Source organism: Empidonax traillii, unplaced genomic scaffold (assembly GCF_003031625.1).
Source record: "Empidonax traillii isolate 1590-97213 ecotype Southwest subspecies unplaced genomic scaffold, ASM303162v1 scaffold364:size1245619, whole genome shotgun sequence".
Lineage (NCBI taxonomy): Eukaryota > Metazoa > Chordata > Aves > Passeriformes > Tyrannidae > Empidonax > Empidonax traillii.
Genome location: NW_020955557.1, coordinates 112,537 through 128,830, shown reverse-complemented (window position 1 = coordinate 128,830; position 16,294 = coordinate 112,537). Strand labels below are relative to the sequence as shown.

General features: G+C 40.7%; 1 protein-coding gene across 1 annotated transcript in view; it reads right to left on the bottom strand.

Moving 5' to 3' along the window:
- SLIT3 (slit guidance ligand 3) overlaps nucleotides 1–16,294 on the bottom strand; it is a 482,804-nt gene that overhangs the window by 457,806 nt on the left and 8,704 nt on the right. The window contains exons 2-3 of the mRNA XM_027892706.1: nucleotides 4,223–4,294; nucleotides 1,609–1,680 (exon numbers count right to left, since the gene is read on the bottom strand). Of these exons, the coding sequence (XP_027748507.1) occupies nucleotides 1,609–1,680; nucleotides 4,223–4,294 (144 nt within the window). The remainder of the gene's footprint in view (nucleotides 1–1,608; nucleotides 1,681–4,222; nucleotides 4,295–16,294) is intronic.

The following is a 16,294-nucleotide window of genomic DNA, read 5'->3' as shown; positions in this document are numbered from 1 at the left end:
TAAGAGTTCGCACAGGGGGGAAAAAAGAAAAGTAAGACTTTCAAATATCACAGACTTAAAGAGACACTATTAAAGGTATCGTATTTCCCAACTTCTGCTTTCACAAAATATATTGTTTTCATTTGCTGACAGAGCAGGCTGTGCAGAAAAGCACACCAAGATGACACTTGAGTATCATTTCTGGCTACTGATTGCCAGTCCTTCTCCTAAAATTATTTCAAAACTCATTTCATAACTAAATGAAACTTTATCTAAAGATAAATATGAGAAAGACGTAGTATTATATACATGCATACACAAAAATATAAGCTTTAAACTAGGACTTAGTTAGGATACTGACTCTCCAAGATGAGTTAGAATGTGAACAAACAGTTTTCTACAATATCAGGCTCTGCTTAATTTTAGAAAACTAATCTGTGATGTTCTTTTTACTGAAATAAATCAGCTGTGGCAAAACCCTGCTCCTAAAAGTACTTTCTAATGGAATATAGGTAAAAATGGCTTATAATCAGAATTTGAAATTCATCTCCCTTATTGCCGTAAATGGAGCTTTCTAATGCACAACAAAAAATCCTGAGTAAATTAATTTTCAAAGTTCAGTGCACTAGTTCAACAACTCAAATGCAAATCTAATCCTGAGATCATCTGAAACAGCTTTAATACATATGCTCAATACTCCAGACTCCTCTTGAACAATTGCTAGTCGGCACTTAACTCTTGAAAGCTGCTTTAGAAAATATCAGTGAGAAAATAACGAGTCCTGCAAGAAATGCCTGGCAGATAACACTTCCCAATCAAGCATAAAAACCCCCTGCATTCCAAACCAGCTTGTGATATTGTTCTCATCACCTACCTCTAACAAAGAGTAATTCCCCAAAGTATTTCAGCATTACAGATTTTTTTTCTGCTCCCACCGTCAGCAGACAGAATTACTGTAGTTTCATGCCCAGCTCAGAGCAGCAGTTGGAGATGGCATTACTTTTGTCCTTTTTGATATTTAAGTTTATACTTTGGCAGGGCCACCAGTTTTCTATAAATCGATTCTGGATTAAGAGACTTATATTCACCTTTTCTGAGTAAACTCAACTGCTGTCAAAAGCAGAGGAAAGCTACAGTCTGTTTTGCAAGCCTGGCATGACACCCTGAATCACTGGCGTTATGATGAAGCTCATCAGAAGAGTAAGTACAAAGGCAGTTTTAGAAATACTGCGGATCTCTAGGGAGAGAATTCCAACTTCCATTAGCAAAGACACATATATAAAAATACAAATATATATAATAATTTGAAATAATGATAAAAAATCTTTTCACCCACATATCAGATTTAAGAGTTGCCCAGATAATGTCATTTTGATGATGTTATTGAGGCTCTGGTTTCATTGCCAGTTCTATTTTCTTGGCAAGCACCTCTACATTTATTTCAGTTATTAGCTATCATGTAATATAAATTTAGCAATACTTAAAAGCATACTTTAATTTAGGCAGGCACTCATCTCTGTTTTTCCAGAAGAAGGTTAATTTCATAATCATGAAATATTGTGGATGGCCACTAACAGTGAGGTAGAAAAACTGTAGCTTTTCCACAGGTGCATAAATAGAGATACTTACAGTCGCTCAAGTTGTTTCAGATCCTGAAAAGCTCCACGTTCTATCACACTAATCTGATTCTCTTCCAAGTGCCTGCAATTCCAAAAATACCAGTTAATTTTAACACAATATAAGAGCTTCCCCACTTCTCCTCATATGTTATAAAAGTGCTTTTCACAGAAGTGTCAGTAACAGTTGTAACTGGAGATTATTTTAAAACCTGGACAGAGTACTCTTTCCCTTGGTCACTGAGAGGAAACTGCTCCAAAATTGCCTCCTGACTGCCAGATTTGTCAATATTTCTGTTTCTAAAATTCTATAACCATAACCCTTTTGCTCAGAAAGCTGTTGGCCTAGAGATTGGTTGTTACATCCTCTGTAACATAACCGAGATAACTGACTTGTGGTGCCCGCAGCAGGAGTTCACTCAATGGAAATGTTCCTTTTTTCTGTCCAGACTTTGTTCTTCACAGATTTCAGGCTTTCTCCAGAGCAAACCCTGGTAAGTAATCCAAAGGGATGCAATCTCCCTCAGGAATAGAGCCCAGGCACCTGTGTGACAACTTCAAACAGTCCCACAGGGTGTAAAATCACAAGGGATGAGCCCCAGCTTTGCACTGTGCCTGATCCTGCTTTGCTGCACACCCTGAAACCAAGGCAGGGATAAATTATAAGCAAAGGAGGCTGACTTCTCTTTGATTGACACTGTGCAGGGGATGGCTACTCATTCACACAGCAGAAATGCTCTGGGGGTGAAGTGGAAGCCAAGGAACAGACACCAACAGTCCCACTGAGCCGAGCTTTTCCCCTCCCTCGGTGCTGCCTTCCAGCACTGCCCCATTTCTGCCTCTGTAGGAGCCCTTGTGTGCAGGGACTAAAACATCTCTGAATGTCCCATGTGGTTTTAGCTCAAGCTAAGAAGGAAGAACTTAACACACAGTAAGTCTGGGCTCAGCGAAGACCAGGGAGAAAGGACTGTCCTTGCCTGTTCTGAACAGCCACTCCTCTCCCTCAGTTCTCTGAGGATGCTCAGAGCTGTTCAGCTGCAGAGTAGCAGAGAGGACAGGCAGCAAAGAGAGTGTTCCACAGCTAAGACTGTGTATGAAGGTCAAAAAAATAAAACTGAGGAAAATCTGAACATCTGAACAAAGGGGCAAACTGCCTAAGGAAAAAAGATGGAGTTTTGAGGGATAAAAGGAAAAGTTGTACAAAGGAATATCTTCCATGTTGTTTGTTTGAGACCAGAAGATTTTTGTTTTCTGCTGTGCTGTTGTGTTTGTTGCAGATCACTTGTTTCTAGTCCTCATTCTGATGTCTGCAAATAGGACTAGGATACCTGTCTAGGATCACTGAGACAGGCTGCATGTTTGTGCTTCCCACCATACCCCCAACAGACATGGGGGGGAGGAAAAGAGGGAAAATAGGAGTTGAGTGATGTAGAATTGCCAGAATTATGAAGAATCCAAAAAGAAAAAAAATTAAGAAAAACTTGAAGAGTGTTTTATTCCCAGTGAATTCTGTGGCAAACACCACGCTACTCCAAGGTTGAGCAAATGAGTTACATAAACTCATAATGAACATAGGACAAACAAAGTCATATAAGAAAAGCAGTTGTACATTCTGCTTATTGTGAAGGGCATAAATGACAGACATTAGACAATGTCTGACAGTATAAACACCCAACAAAAACAAAACAACTACTGGCATTAATATAGTATAGTTCATTTATTTGAATAGACTCCCAAAATGGTATTGACAGTTGGGATGGGAGCCAAGGGAAATCTAAACAACTCCACTGCTACAGATGAGAGAAACACCACAGGAACACAAAGTCATTCAATAGGCTTGAACTGTTTCCTTAGTGTATGACAAGTTGTTCAAAAGTGTTAAGGTAGCAGAAAAAATGACTTGCCTTTTCCTTAGCAGGACTTCAATAATTAGTTGAATTATCACTAAATGATTGTAACAGTTCAACTGTTGCAGTTTTAAGGCCTTATTTTAGAAGCTACTCAAAGGAAAACTTGTCATCATGAACTTAGTGGTGCTGTTTGAGATTCAGGTAAGAGAAAATGCAAAACCAGGAATGACAAACTCATGTTTCCCCTTACAATGTTCAAGGCCCATTTAGGAGCATGGTTAAGCTCTTGACTGATACTTTGAGATCATGAGATAGCCCCACCTAAAATATTTATATTACTGCATACTAAACTAAAACAATTCAGAGCTTTCCTTCTGTACAACTTCTACAGCTCTGCTTAATGAACTCCTGCAAAAATCTTCTGCAAAAGTGCTATTGATGTGCCTGTACCTTAAAGTGACCAAAATCTGAAAGTCCTGTTTGCTAGTGTTTCAGTATCATTGGTTTATGCATAATGATTGTATAGTGGACAAAGATTTTACCACAGGTTTAATTAAAAGCCAGTAGGAAAGAATTAAATAACTCAAACTGCACTCACTTGAGTGCAGAACTAAAATTTACTGTTTCACATCACAAACTGTTCCAGTTGCCTGGTTTAAAAGAACACCAACAACTGAATAATGTGTAGAAATTACCACCATTTGCTCTCTACAATTAAGGACATCTCAGTACTAACACAGTCTTGTAAAAGAACAACAAGTTTCGTGTTATACTCACAAGACACGGAGGTTCTTCAGCCCCGCAAAGTCCGTCTTCGTGATTCTCGTGATGTTATTTTTTTCTAGATCACTGCAGAGGAAAAAGAAAGCAGCATTCAGACACTATAACTGACACCCAAAATTCCATTAGCAGAAAGTATTTCAGTCACTGGAGCATCTCCCAGCTGCTCCAACTGTACAAATGAACATTTCCATTAAAATCTCAAAAAGCAAGTCATCAATACTGATATGTTTTGTCTCCTCCTCCAATTATGCTGCTCTCATGCATGAAGTTTCTTCCACTTCTATTTCTAGTATTGGTATTTTCCAAGAAAAAATGCATAAAGCTTCTTTCTCCCTCAAAGCCTACAGTCCTGTAAGAAGCTGTATATATTCAAGGCCCAGTTGTTATGCAGCTGAAACAGGAGTCCTAGGCCCCAAAATCAAAATCAGACTCCAAGGTTATTCTAAACCAAGTGAGTTCAACCTGCTGCAAGAAACTTGGGCCACACAAAATCTGAGGTGAGGACAAGTTATTTCAGTGACCTCTAAGTGTATTTCTACTCAGATGACTTGAATATTTATTGGTGTCATAGGTCCCAGCTTACCATTTTCTTTAACAGGATTAAAGAAGTATGTGATACATTAGAGAAATAAGTGTTTAATGTTCTACTTTTGATAGACATCAAAACAATACTAATAGAATCCTTAAGTCATAAAATGGTTTAAGAACAGATATAATAAACTTTAAGAGTTTATGCATCTTAGCACAAGACATATTCCTATAACACAAGAAGTACATTCTCCTGTCAGGAAAATATTTTCTTTAGCACAGATGGAAAATAAGGATAAAGATAAGGAAAAGATGGGGGAGAAGTTCCTACAGTTCAGCTACATGAACAAGGCAGCCAGTATCCTAAAACACTAAAAACACTAAAACCCACAAAGCATCTACAGGGCACTTTCATTGCCTGCACTAATTATTCTCTTCCATTTGTCTTTATCTTTACTATTAAATCATGCTTTTTACCTTTGAATCACTGCCTATATTTTTCAGATTTACCAGCTTAATTTCCCCTTCTGTTCCCAGTTCAGTCCCTCCACCCTGGTGCATCATTAACCTCTCACTGGTGCAGGGAGTAAACAACGCTTAAAATAGCCTGTATTTGACTTGTATGTTGTTCCCCATTGGCTTTTCATGGCATTCCACCACAAGTGGAATTCCATCACCTTGCCTTTATCTCAGAGAAGCTCCAGCAAAGCATGGCACGAAGCTGGTTGGAATCCCCTGAGGCAGGCAGGAACCAGCCAAGGTGTACAGGGCAACACAGTGTCAGTGGCCACAGGTTTTGTGCATTTTGGTAAGACCTGATCATCAGCCCAGCTTTACTCAGCTTGAACAAGTGCACCAAGAACTTCCATTCCTGCCACACACACAGAGCAATCTCTCCACCACACCACCCCTCCTGCCCAGTCCCAGGCACCAATCCCACACATCAGCACTATTCCTCTCTGCTTTCAGCCCCCAGGACACTCAGAATCCTTCCCCTGGTGAAATCTGCAGCTCCCTACTCTGACAAAAACTTGAACATTGCTTGATCAATCCATATCTTGAGACTGCTTCTTGCTCTGCTCCTACAGACCGGCACAGCCTACACTGCACACACAGTATCAATTCTATTGCTCCCTTGGCCAAGGTTATTATCTAAGTCAAAGGTTTCCATTTCTGTCAGTCAAATTACTTGCACAGAGCTCCAACTTTAGGAGAGCCATTCTTCACGAAGATCGCTTTCCTCAAACCATTTTGATTTAATTGATAACTGCTGCCTCTGCTTTAAAAACAGTGCTTACCTTCTGAACACTGGCCCTTGCCAGCATGTTTTTCCTCAAGGCTTATCTGCCATTTGAAGAAAAACAGAGTAAAACTGGGATGAACCACTATGTAAAACTTCCTCCTGCAGCTCACAGTAGGTCTAACCCCTGGCTGCAGAGCAGCAGATTGCCACAGGTTACCCCATTAGTCAATTAAACTTTGTGACTCTGAAGTTACTGAACCTATGCAGACATTAGTGGTTTACAGCTGGTATTTGTGGGCAACATAATATTTTATGTTTCCTTTATAAAGTTTGGCAGCTGATTATGGGCTCACTAGTGGGTTTCAACTACAAAGAGCTAAACCTTAACATGCAACCTTGGTTGGCTTTCAAACCCATCAGCGTTCAAAGGGACTATTGGAACCAAAAGGATTTCTTGGAAAAGAAATCAGCTGGGTCAAAGATATGAAGAAAATAATACTGCAAAGGTGAATTTAACACATATCTATGTCCAGATGAAATAATTCCACATAAAACTCTTATTGTGCAGAATTCCTGCATTTTGGGTACAATGTGGGGCCAAGCAGATCTTGGATCTTACTCAGCACATCTACCTCCCCATACACAAGCCCAGATACTGCTCTGTCATTTCACATTCAAACAGTATTGTCTCATCATCTGAGAACATCCAAGAAAACTCCATTAAAGAACGCAGGTCTCTCGTGGAGTGTCAGCAGCAAGGTTGGTATCACTCACTTAAAAAGAAATCAGAACCGTCATCTATACCAGCTCTGGTAAAGCTTTTGGTGTTCAGTCTCTCTCATCAATCCATTTTCTGATTGTTGGTTTGTTGGGGGTTTTTTTAGGATAAAACATGTCAAGGTCAATGCAGGTGCAGTGGCAGCTTTAAGAAAACTGATGTGGAAAGAATCGTTTAAATGGGAATAGAAACATGAACTGGACTAGAACAGTACGAGACCTCATGAAAGTGAGTTCAGATGAACTATTAAAGGGAGCTTTACTCATAACCATGTCCTCTGCTATGTTCTAATAACAATTTAATCCAATACATATTTTGTAGATGCTGAAGACTGAGTCACACAACGTACACACTTATTACAAACAGGGATGCTTGGAGCAACTGGAGCAAATCCTGCTTCATAGCAAGAATTCCTCTGGATTGCTTCATCTTTCATTCTTCTCTAAAGACAATCAAGTAACTTTAAGACAGACTTTTAAGTGTTTTAAAGCACCAGCATTCTCTGGAGCATGCCAGGAGTGCACAGATTTCCTCGGCTACGTTACTTAAATTTCAGCTGATGATGACTCTGCTCAGCCACTCAGCTCTTCCAAAACATCCAGACACTGATCTCAGCCCCACCCTCGTCCTTGGACCGGATAAAGTTTATGATTTGAGAAGTAAATCCACTTGCCACTTCACGCTTGGTGCTTCAGCCTTCCAGACTCACATACCTTGGCAAATCCACACCCTCATCTTAGCCAGCTCTGAGCCTCCACTCCTCTGATGTACAAGATCACAATTGAGTTTGACACCACATCACCCCCACAATGAACATCACAGCTCTGACAGAAGAGCCAACAACAACAGCCATTAGATGCTGAAGTCTTGCGCAATCTTCAGCTCAGTAATTCAGTAGTTACATATAAATAAAAACACCTTATACAAAATTCAAATCCTTTTATATATACGAGGATGCAAAGATTCAAACCAACACTAGTAAGATGCCAAATTCTAAGGTTACACCAGTAACAGCAAGTTCCTATCATTGTCAGATATCATTTTGCTACTTGCTAAGCCCTCTCTGTATTATAGTCTCCAGGATTATCAGAAACTTGGGCCATCATCAGAGTTATAACTCTTGAACATGCCCAGGTGAATCCCTGACTTAATTCCTCAACTCTTCAAAAGGTTTGGAGTTTTCTAATCAACTGCCCATTTTGGAGCTGTCTCTGGCTGCCCAGTTAAGCTTTTCCAGGCACACAGAAGCCAAATTCAACAGCCTTACTAAAGGATAGAAACCAGTTTTCTCTCTGTAATGGTCTGGTTTTGAAGTCCCTCATATTTGGGCACTGTACAAGTTCACAGGTGAATAAAAGACTCTCACCCTGATGTTCTTACTGCAAGTGGTGTATTTGCTCTAAACAAGCTACTACTTTGTGCCTTTTCTTTTTTTTTTAGTTACAATTTTTTTCTGGTCTGAAAAAACCACCAGACTTCAGAGCTAACGCTGTCAGCTTTTGGTCGGAAAAGAAGCTGCTTAAATTTAGTTCCCCTTCGAGAAGGAACACAATTACTGCATTTGGTTAAAGCCATTTATTATCACTAAGTGTTCTAGAGCAACAAAGTTCTCCTCCCTTTCAGAAAACTCTCACTCCTAACAACAAAACTGAACATCTCTGATGCCCAGTAATTTCATGGCAGTAGCTGATTTTGCATTTCAATGACAAACACAAGTCCTAGACGGGCAGTATTTCACAAAATATTTATTAATTCCCTTTTCTTTAACTTAAGAAAACATTACACAAAACAAAAATGCATATATATTGAAAATATCTAAGGAGAAGGAGCAGTAGACCTCATTGAAGTCCTCAGATATTTGATTGTTTATATTAATAAAGAACTCAATGAGAGCAGCAGAGAAACTGCATTTAAGGAAAAATTAACTGCCATAGACTTCAAAAGACAGCTCTTACCAAGTTAAACAGCACTAAGGATTCTTTCCTGTCCAACTGCTTCCCAAGTAAGGTAAATATTCATTTTGAGTCATAGAACCTCAAACAAAGTTTAGTTTCTGTTCCTGCTGAGCTTTCAAAGTGGCTGCCTCACACCAGTTCAAAGCTACACACACAGGTCACATTTGGGACAAACAAATCAGCCCAGAACCCAACGCTCTGAGAGGAATCTTGATTAAACCAACACCCCCCTGTAATCTACAGGGAAGGTGCATTTCTCTTCATCTCATTTTTGGTATTTTCCAAGAAGGAATGCATAACATTTTTTTGTCACACGCAACAATGCACTTAGGAATTAATAAAAACCTCTCTTGTCCCCTAAAGAACCAACAGATCAGGATCCAACACACCAGCTGGGACTCCCATCAAAACAAACCTCACCTGGGACACAAGTCATGGAACACCCAGAAGTTCACGAAGAGCAGAAGAAAAATAATATTCCAAGAAATTTAAGAGCATCTGTTTTGAGGTTATAGCACACATCCTTTGCTCTGAATAATTTGTAACACATTCCAAGGGATTTGACTTTCAATGATAAATCAACATTCAAAATGTGGGAGCTAAAAATTCGAGCGATAACAATTGAACCTGGATTCCTGAATCTGAGCAGTTACTGATATTTTTCATTAGCCCAACTCCTCCACATAGCTACAGCAGCCCCTATTCTTGGGAAACAAAGCTTTTCCTGTGCCATAACACTGCTATAGGACCATGATAGCTGTGGGTCCATTGCAACTCAGCATATTCTGTGATTCTGGGACTGTGTCAACCCAAACTAGCTGGAATGACAGCTGAGTCATAAGCTTTCCTGTTGGATTTGTTTTCCCAGCCCCCAGTCACCCTGCCAGGTAACCACGAACACAAACACTCAGCACCTGAGCTGGAAGAAACCTGCATTTTTCACGGGTAATGCATTTTTTTTTCCACCACTGACCTAGCTACCTATTGCACTCTAGAAACTTAAAAGCCATAAGAAATACCCTCTTGATTTTTAGGAAAGTTCCTGTGGAGCTGGAGGCAACGAGTAGTTCAGTAAAGCCTCCTCTCTTGAGTGCTTTAGTTCTTAGTTTGGGAACACACCAACAACCATAACCAGTAAAAGGACAAAAATCCACTCCCATGTGTGAATGTACCCACAGAGTAGCTTTTGGCTGCCCTTTGCAGTCTTTACACACCCAGTATCTGTTTTATTATTTTAACCATTTTCCAGGATTTCTGCTATGCAGATAATTTGCCTTTAATGGCTATGGACTGCCACTAGCCTCTTAACCTTAAATGACCATATTCCCTATAGGAAGCACTTGGCAATTTTCCTATGCCTTCAGTCCAAGAACTTCAAAGTTACTGTGATAAACTACTCAATTATAACGCTACCCTGAAGCCCTCTGGCAGCACAATCTGCATATCTTCAGATTTAACATATTTTGCAACGCAGGAAATGAATTCCTGGGACTGGATTTTATGAAATACACAATTTCCAGCAGTTTCCAAGTCACATGGGCAAGTATGAACATCACTTGTAAAGAAAGACAGAAACTTCAAAATCATATTCAGCTGAACCAATTTCATTTTTTTTTAAAATACATTTCAGCTCTGTAAGACTTCAGAGTTTTTCCTCTTCTTAAACAGTTGACTTTGCAAAGGAGCATGAGAAATATTTTTTTTTTCTGAGTTCTTGAAAGACTGGCACTCCCTGAACACTGCACATCAGCCAGTTCTATGGAAGTAAAAGATTTAAAGCCCTCCACGTAGCATGTGACACGTGAACAGAGAGAGGATGAGAGAGATTTTGAACTTAAGTAAAAGGTTAAAGGGAGATCTTCAACTACTTGGTTTGTAGGAGAAAACAGACCACCCCTGACCTGATCTGCAGTAAAAAAGAGTCACAGGTGGAGGAACATCGGTAGAGAAAACACAACCACCAGCTCCTGAAAAGATTCCTAAACATTCTGCACAGGTTCAGCAACAACTGCACGGTGTATCTGCACAGTTACACTGGCATCCAGCAATCTGGGGATCTTAAGCCAGAATAGCAATTAACTCGGAATTCAACACTTAATACTTCTTGCTGTAGTTGTCGGACAGCACCACATGACACCGGATCGTTTCAGCCTCCAGGAAAATTTAAATAGTAATTAAGTGGCCACACAACAGCTGGAGTGTGCAAATCCTGTGCTGCAGTCCACCTCACTTTTGTAACACACCTCCACCACGCAGCTTTTAGTGCAAAAAAAAAAGTGAGATCGTTCATTGTGATTTCAGAGGCTTTCAGGTATGACTCAGACTGTTTTCTTTCTGGTTGAACAATGGGAAAACGGATCCTAGAGGTTAAGTGCCCTAATTTTGTGAATAAGCTCTCCATTCTCAAGCCCATTACAGCAGTGCTTGGTTAATAACATACATTTACTGTCCAAATGATCTGGAACTGCTTGCAGGTGACATGCTTCTGTCCTCATCCTCATTAAAAAAAAAAAAAAAAAAAAGAGAAAGAAATTCCTTGGCAAGCTACAGATGTTAAAAAAACATCATGAAAAAAAAAAAACCAAACTTCTTTTTGCAGCTTGTGCAGTGGCTGAATTTCCAGTTGAGCAGACTCTTGTCGAAGTCATACCTAAGGCCCACAGAGAGCAGCATAATGGATTGAGTAATTCAAGTACTCCACTTCTTCCAAGGAAATACATGTTTGTCTCAGCCTGCAGGAATTCCTGTCTAATTATTACAGTTTGCAGGTCTGATTATATAGAAAGGAAATGTTATACTGACAAATAAATGCTGAACAGGACATTTTACACTCCTGTGTCCTTCACCCCTGTTCCCAAACTTTTTTAGTTGCTCTGGGTGTGCTCCAGATCTCACCTGGTCGTGTCACCTGCGCCCTTGTGGAAGACAAAGAGAGTCTGCAGAGGGAATTAAACAGGTGGAGGTGGCACTGGCACTACCCCGTGTGCCAGATCACACCTTGGGTAAAGGGGCATCTCATGGCAGAGCTCCAGCACAGGGAAAGGGGAGCACACAGTTCAGAGCAGCACAGAAACACTGCCCAAACGTGCAGGGATGGTGTGAGGAAGGCCAAAGCTCAGCTGCAGCTCAAACTGGCAAGGGACATCAAGAAAAGCTTCTAGCAGAGCATTAGCTATAAACTAATACCCAAAATGTGATGGTTTAGTGGCAGCCTGAGGTGCTCAATGCCCTCTCTGAGCTGAGTCTTCACTGACAGTCTCAAGGCTGTGTTCAAGGAGGAGAGGAACAGGCAGCAGCAGCAGAGGACCAAGTCAAGCATCACCTAAGAAATCCTGACCCACATGAGCCTGTGGGAAGGCAGGATCCATCTGCTGGTGCAGAGGTCTGGCTGATAGAGCACAGCCTTGCTGTGACATCTCCGACACAGGCAAATCCCACCTTTGCCCTGGAGAAAGTTTAAAGGCAGGACAAGGCAAAGTGCAGACTGGGCAGCAGCAGCCTGCTGTTACTGGGAAAGTCAGTGCAAATGCCACTGGGAGAAGTTTCTGGGCCAACAGAAGAGAAAATGACTGAGAAAAGGCAGCAGGTTCACCAAAGTCAAATCATATTTGAGCAACTTGGCTGCCTTCTATAGTGAAGTAACAGCTGTGGATTAATAGAGAAGAGTCTCTTTCTCAACCACACAGGGAATAAATACTGAGTCCAGTTTGGAGCCCCTCTGGCCATGGAAGATCCTGATGGACTTGAGCAAGGCCAGTAAGATACCAAAGAAGTGCTCAAGGGGTTTGGCTACAGAAGCTGGGTCTGAGGGAGCTTCGCTTTGGGTACTGAAGAGCAGCTTCCAACCCCTTCAGAGGGGGTTACTCTGGAAACAGAGCAGGGCTCTTCAAGGTACAACACAGGGGGAGGGATACAAGGATCATAACCTGAAAATTAGGAGATTGTGGCTGTTTATGACAAAACCTTATTGCTGTCGGGACAGCCGAGCTGTGGAACAGGCTTCCTAAAGGTGCTGTGGTTTTCAAGGCCCAACTGGACACTTTCCTGTCCAAATTCCATGCTCTGGACCAGGAGACCTCCTGAAGTCCCTCCCAAACTTTAAAATTCTATGGTTCTACCTTTTCTACAAAGAATAGAACAAAACAAATATTTGTTGTTTTCTGGTTTTGGGAGGAGTTGAGGGCTTAGTAGTAGAAAGCTTTAAATCTGAAGCACAAAGAAAATTATAGAAAAAACTTGAAAATACAGTCACTACAGAAACATGGTTTACTATGAAGAAGCCAGGATGTGCAGATTATAAAGGGGAAGAAGTACAGTTCTGTGTCATATTAGCTCAAATATCATTTTAATTCATATTAAAAAAGCCCAACCAAGATTAACAACTGCATATACAAAAACTTTAAATTTTTACTTATTCCTTTTCAATTCTTGATTTTACTTAGCAATTCCTACTTAACTCCTAAAACTGTAGCTCATCCTTCAGATCCCAGAGGCACCAGCTGGTTACAAGGACATCAATCAGGTGGTTAGATCAGCCCAATGCAATTCCAAAGCTCAAGCAGCCAAACGGGGAGAAATCAGACAACAAACATTCTTTGGGCCACATTTTCACTCATCAAATGGACAATCTCATCAGGATATGACAAAAGCGTCTGTGCTTCCATCTTTGTCACTTTTGGACTCATCTAGGGGAAAAACACATTTCTGCAAACTTCAGCATAATGCACATTGCTTTATTCCACAGAGGCAATGTCTGATGTTTGCATTTAATTCTGGATTTCACTTAATGACGTGGTGTGAGACTGAATATCTCACACTGAGGGAACTGCTGTGTGTTTAGGTGCTCTTCAGTAATACAGACAACTTGATGTTTAGGACCTGAAATATTTCACACCTGCTTCTGAACTGCTGTAAACCCTTGATGACTTGGAAAGAAGTTCCACCAACAAACAAATGATTTTAGTGAAGTCTGGCATGAAAATCCAGCCTTGATTTCATCACCCTGCTCCCTTTCAGACATGCACAGACTGGAAACCCTTCCCAGGAGATCTTTTCCTGGAAAGGTAAGAGAGGTCTCTGTTTGTGTTTGTGGTTTTTCTTTTTGTTGCTGTTCAGGGTGGGGTTTTTTTCCTTTTTTTTCCCTTTTTTTAATTTATAAAGGATCCGGTTTCACCAAGTCTATTCCTTCCAAATACCACCGCCTTGAGTGTAACAGGTCTGCTGTGGCCACTAAGGAGCAGATGAAGCCAAGAAGTTGCAGCAAAAGACACAGGACAGTTTTAATATGTGAAATGAAATTTCAAAGGGAGTTTGTATTGACTTGAATTTACCAACCAGATGTTACAACCAATTTACAAAGAGCTTTCTTCACTCTCAAGTAGATTCCCACCTTCCTTGTCTCCCCATCCTCATCCCACTTTTGGTTTTCAACAGCAGACTTGCTGCAGTGAAGCTGAATTGATTTCACAATGTTTGCTAAATGAACTCAAAACTCAAGTTTTCCTAAGGAAGACTTGGCACACAAATCTGATGTTTCAAGTTACTGAAACTACTCACGCTTATAAAACCACTTTGCACTCACCCTATTACATACCTGAAGAACAACCTTGGAAAACATCTATCCTATAAAATGAAGTTCAGATCAACAGGGAGTAATCCATTTAAAAAAAAAACAAACATCATAAGCAATTAGCTAAAGAACTTTCCAGGGGGGAAAAATGAACATAAAACCAAAACCAACACCAAACAACCATCCCCCTTCAAAAAACCGTAAACCCTCTGACTATTCCTTATCTTTTGCTGTCTTTTCATATGTTATCTATCAAAACTCACAATTCCAAAAGCTCATTGGGCTGTTTTCTACACTTTCACATTCTTATCTGAGAAACTTATATCCAGATGTGTGTTTTCATCTCTCTGAAGAACCAGCCTTTCCCTCAGGGCTTTATTTCTCAATATCTATTTCCACTTCTGGAAAACAAGTTTTCTTTGCCCAAGAATTTTACTTCCAGGTTTTGTCTCACCCCTTTATTCCCATCTCCAGCTTACCTCCCCTGCTGCATTTATTCAGGCATTTCAGAAATGCACATTTGCTTCCCTCTACCCTTCCCTTACAATGAGTTCTCGTTTTTGCTCCCCAGCTCTATTCTTAAAACACCAGCTCTACCACTTCAAGAGAAGGAGAGTGCCAGAGCCTCTCCTCATCCCTCTACAACTATTCCACAGCAGCTCATGACCCAGGAGCTCCCACATTGCTCAGTGCTGCTGTAACCACTGCCCTCCCCGAGCCAAGATGTTTCACCCAGCTTTGGCCAAAAATCAGCTTTTCAAAAAAAAAAAAAACCCTTCCTAATATAATGCCTCCCCAGTCTAAACAAAACCATCACACAGCCAAAGGATAAACGTGGAGAAAATCCACAAATGAGGTTCCCACCAAAGTCCAGGCAAAACAAGCTTTGGGACTCCCAGGGAAGGCACAAGGCATTTAAACCGCTCTCAGGACGAGGTTTTTTTCTTGCTGAAGTTTCTCAGAGTTGTATTTAAACAACACAACTGCTTTAATTAAACATTGGTGTCCCCATAGCTGTGGACAACCAGCACACATGTTACAGGATTACTTGTGATGGGCTGCATGTCATGCAATCCCATCTGTTATATGAGCTTTATGTGCTACACACAAAACCCTAAAACAGAGAGAACTGGCCCTCATGCTGCTGTTTGTTTCCTTCTGGTAAGAGGGGGGGGAAAAAGCAGTAAGGTAAAGGTGAATTCTTAAATAGAGAATATCTTTCTTCATGCATCTTGGAAGAGACAGCATGTCCCAAGGAACAGGACTGCAAAATTCTAGGGAAGTGTCTTCTGCTTTTGGCTGAGCTTTTTGTAATCTTCAAAGGAAAGCTGAAGACAAGAATTTGAATCCTTTCTACTTTGAGACCAGTTGTTTGTGGAAAAAGCTTTTCCAAGTCAAGTCAAGCTTTTGTATAAGGTCAGAATTATGTAACACATGAAACCATGTTTTCTGCTAATGCTGAAAACCATTTTTGACAGACAACCAAGCACTACTTCAACCTAAAAAGCTGCTAAAATACCTGCACAAGTGCTCACTATTGCCCAGGGCACACCCAGAGAAAATGGCAGAGAAGACAATTCAGAAGGACAGTTTGGCTGAATGACTTAAAATACTTCACTTTAACGTGACCTGAGAAGGTTCATCAGGGTCACAACTCCCTGACTATCTCTTGAAGCTTTCAAGGTTATTTCTCAGGGTCTCATAACACCCACCAGTAATACCTTACAGTCTGCTAACACATGATTTTGTACCAGTTAATTAGCACATTCCTTACCTGCCTCAGGAATAGAGAGAGACCAACTTATAAAACCCCTAAGGATTCAGAAATAGTCCCCTAACTATTAGCATGCACAAGCATGCACCTATGCCTCTGCTATCAAAATGTTATTTTCTTAATAGTTAAATGCTTATCTTTTGACACATTTCATGAGAAATTGATTTCCATACTCTTCCCTCCACTTTGTGCCTCCCTCACCCCCCCCACCCCCCCCCC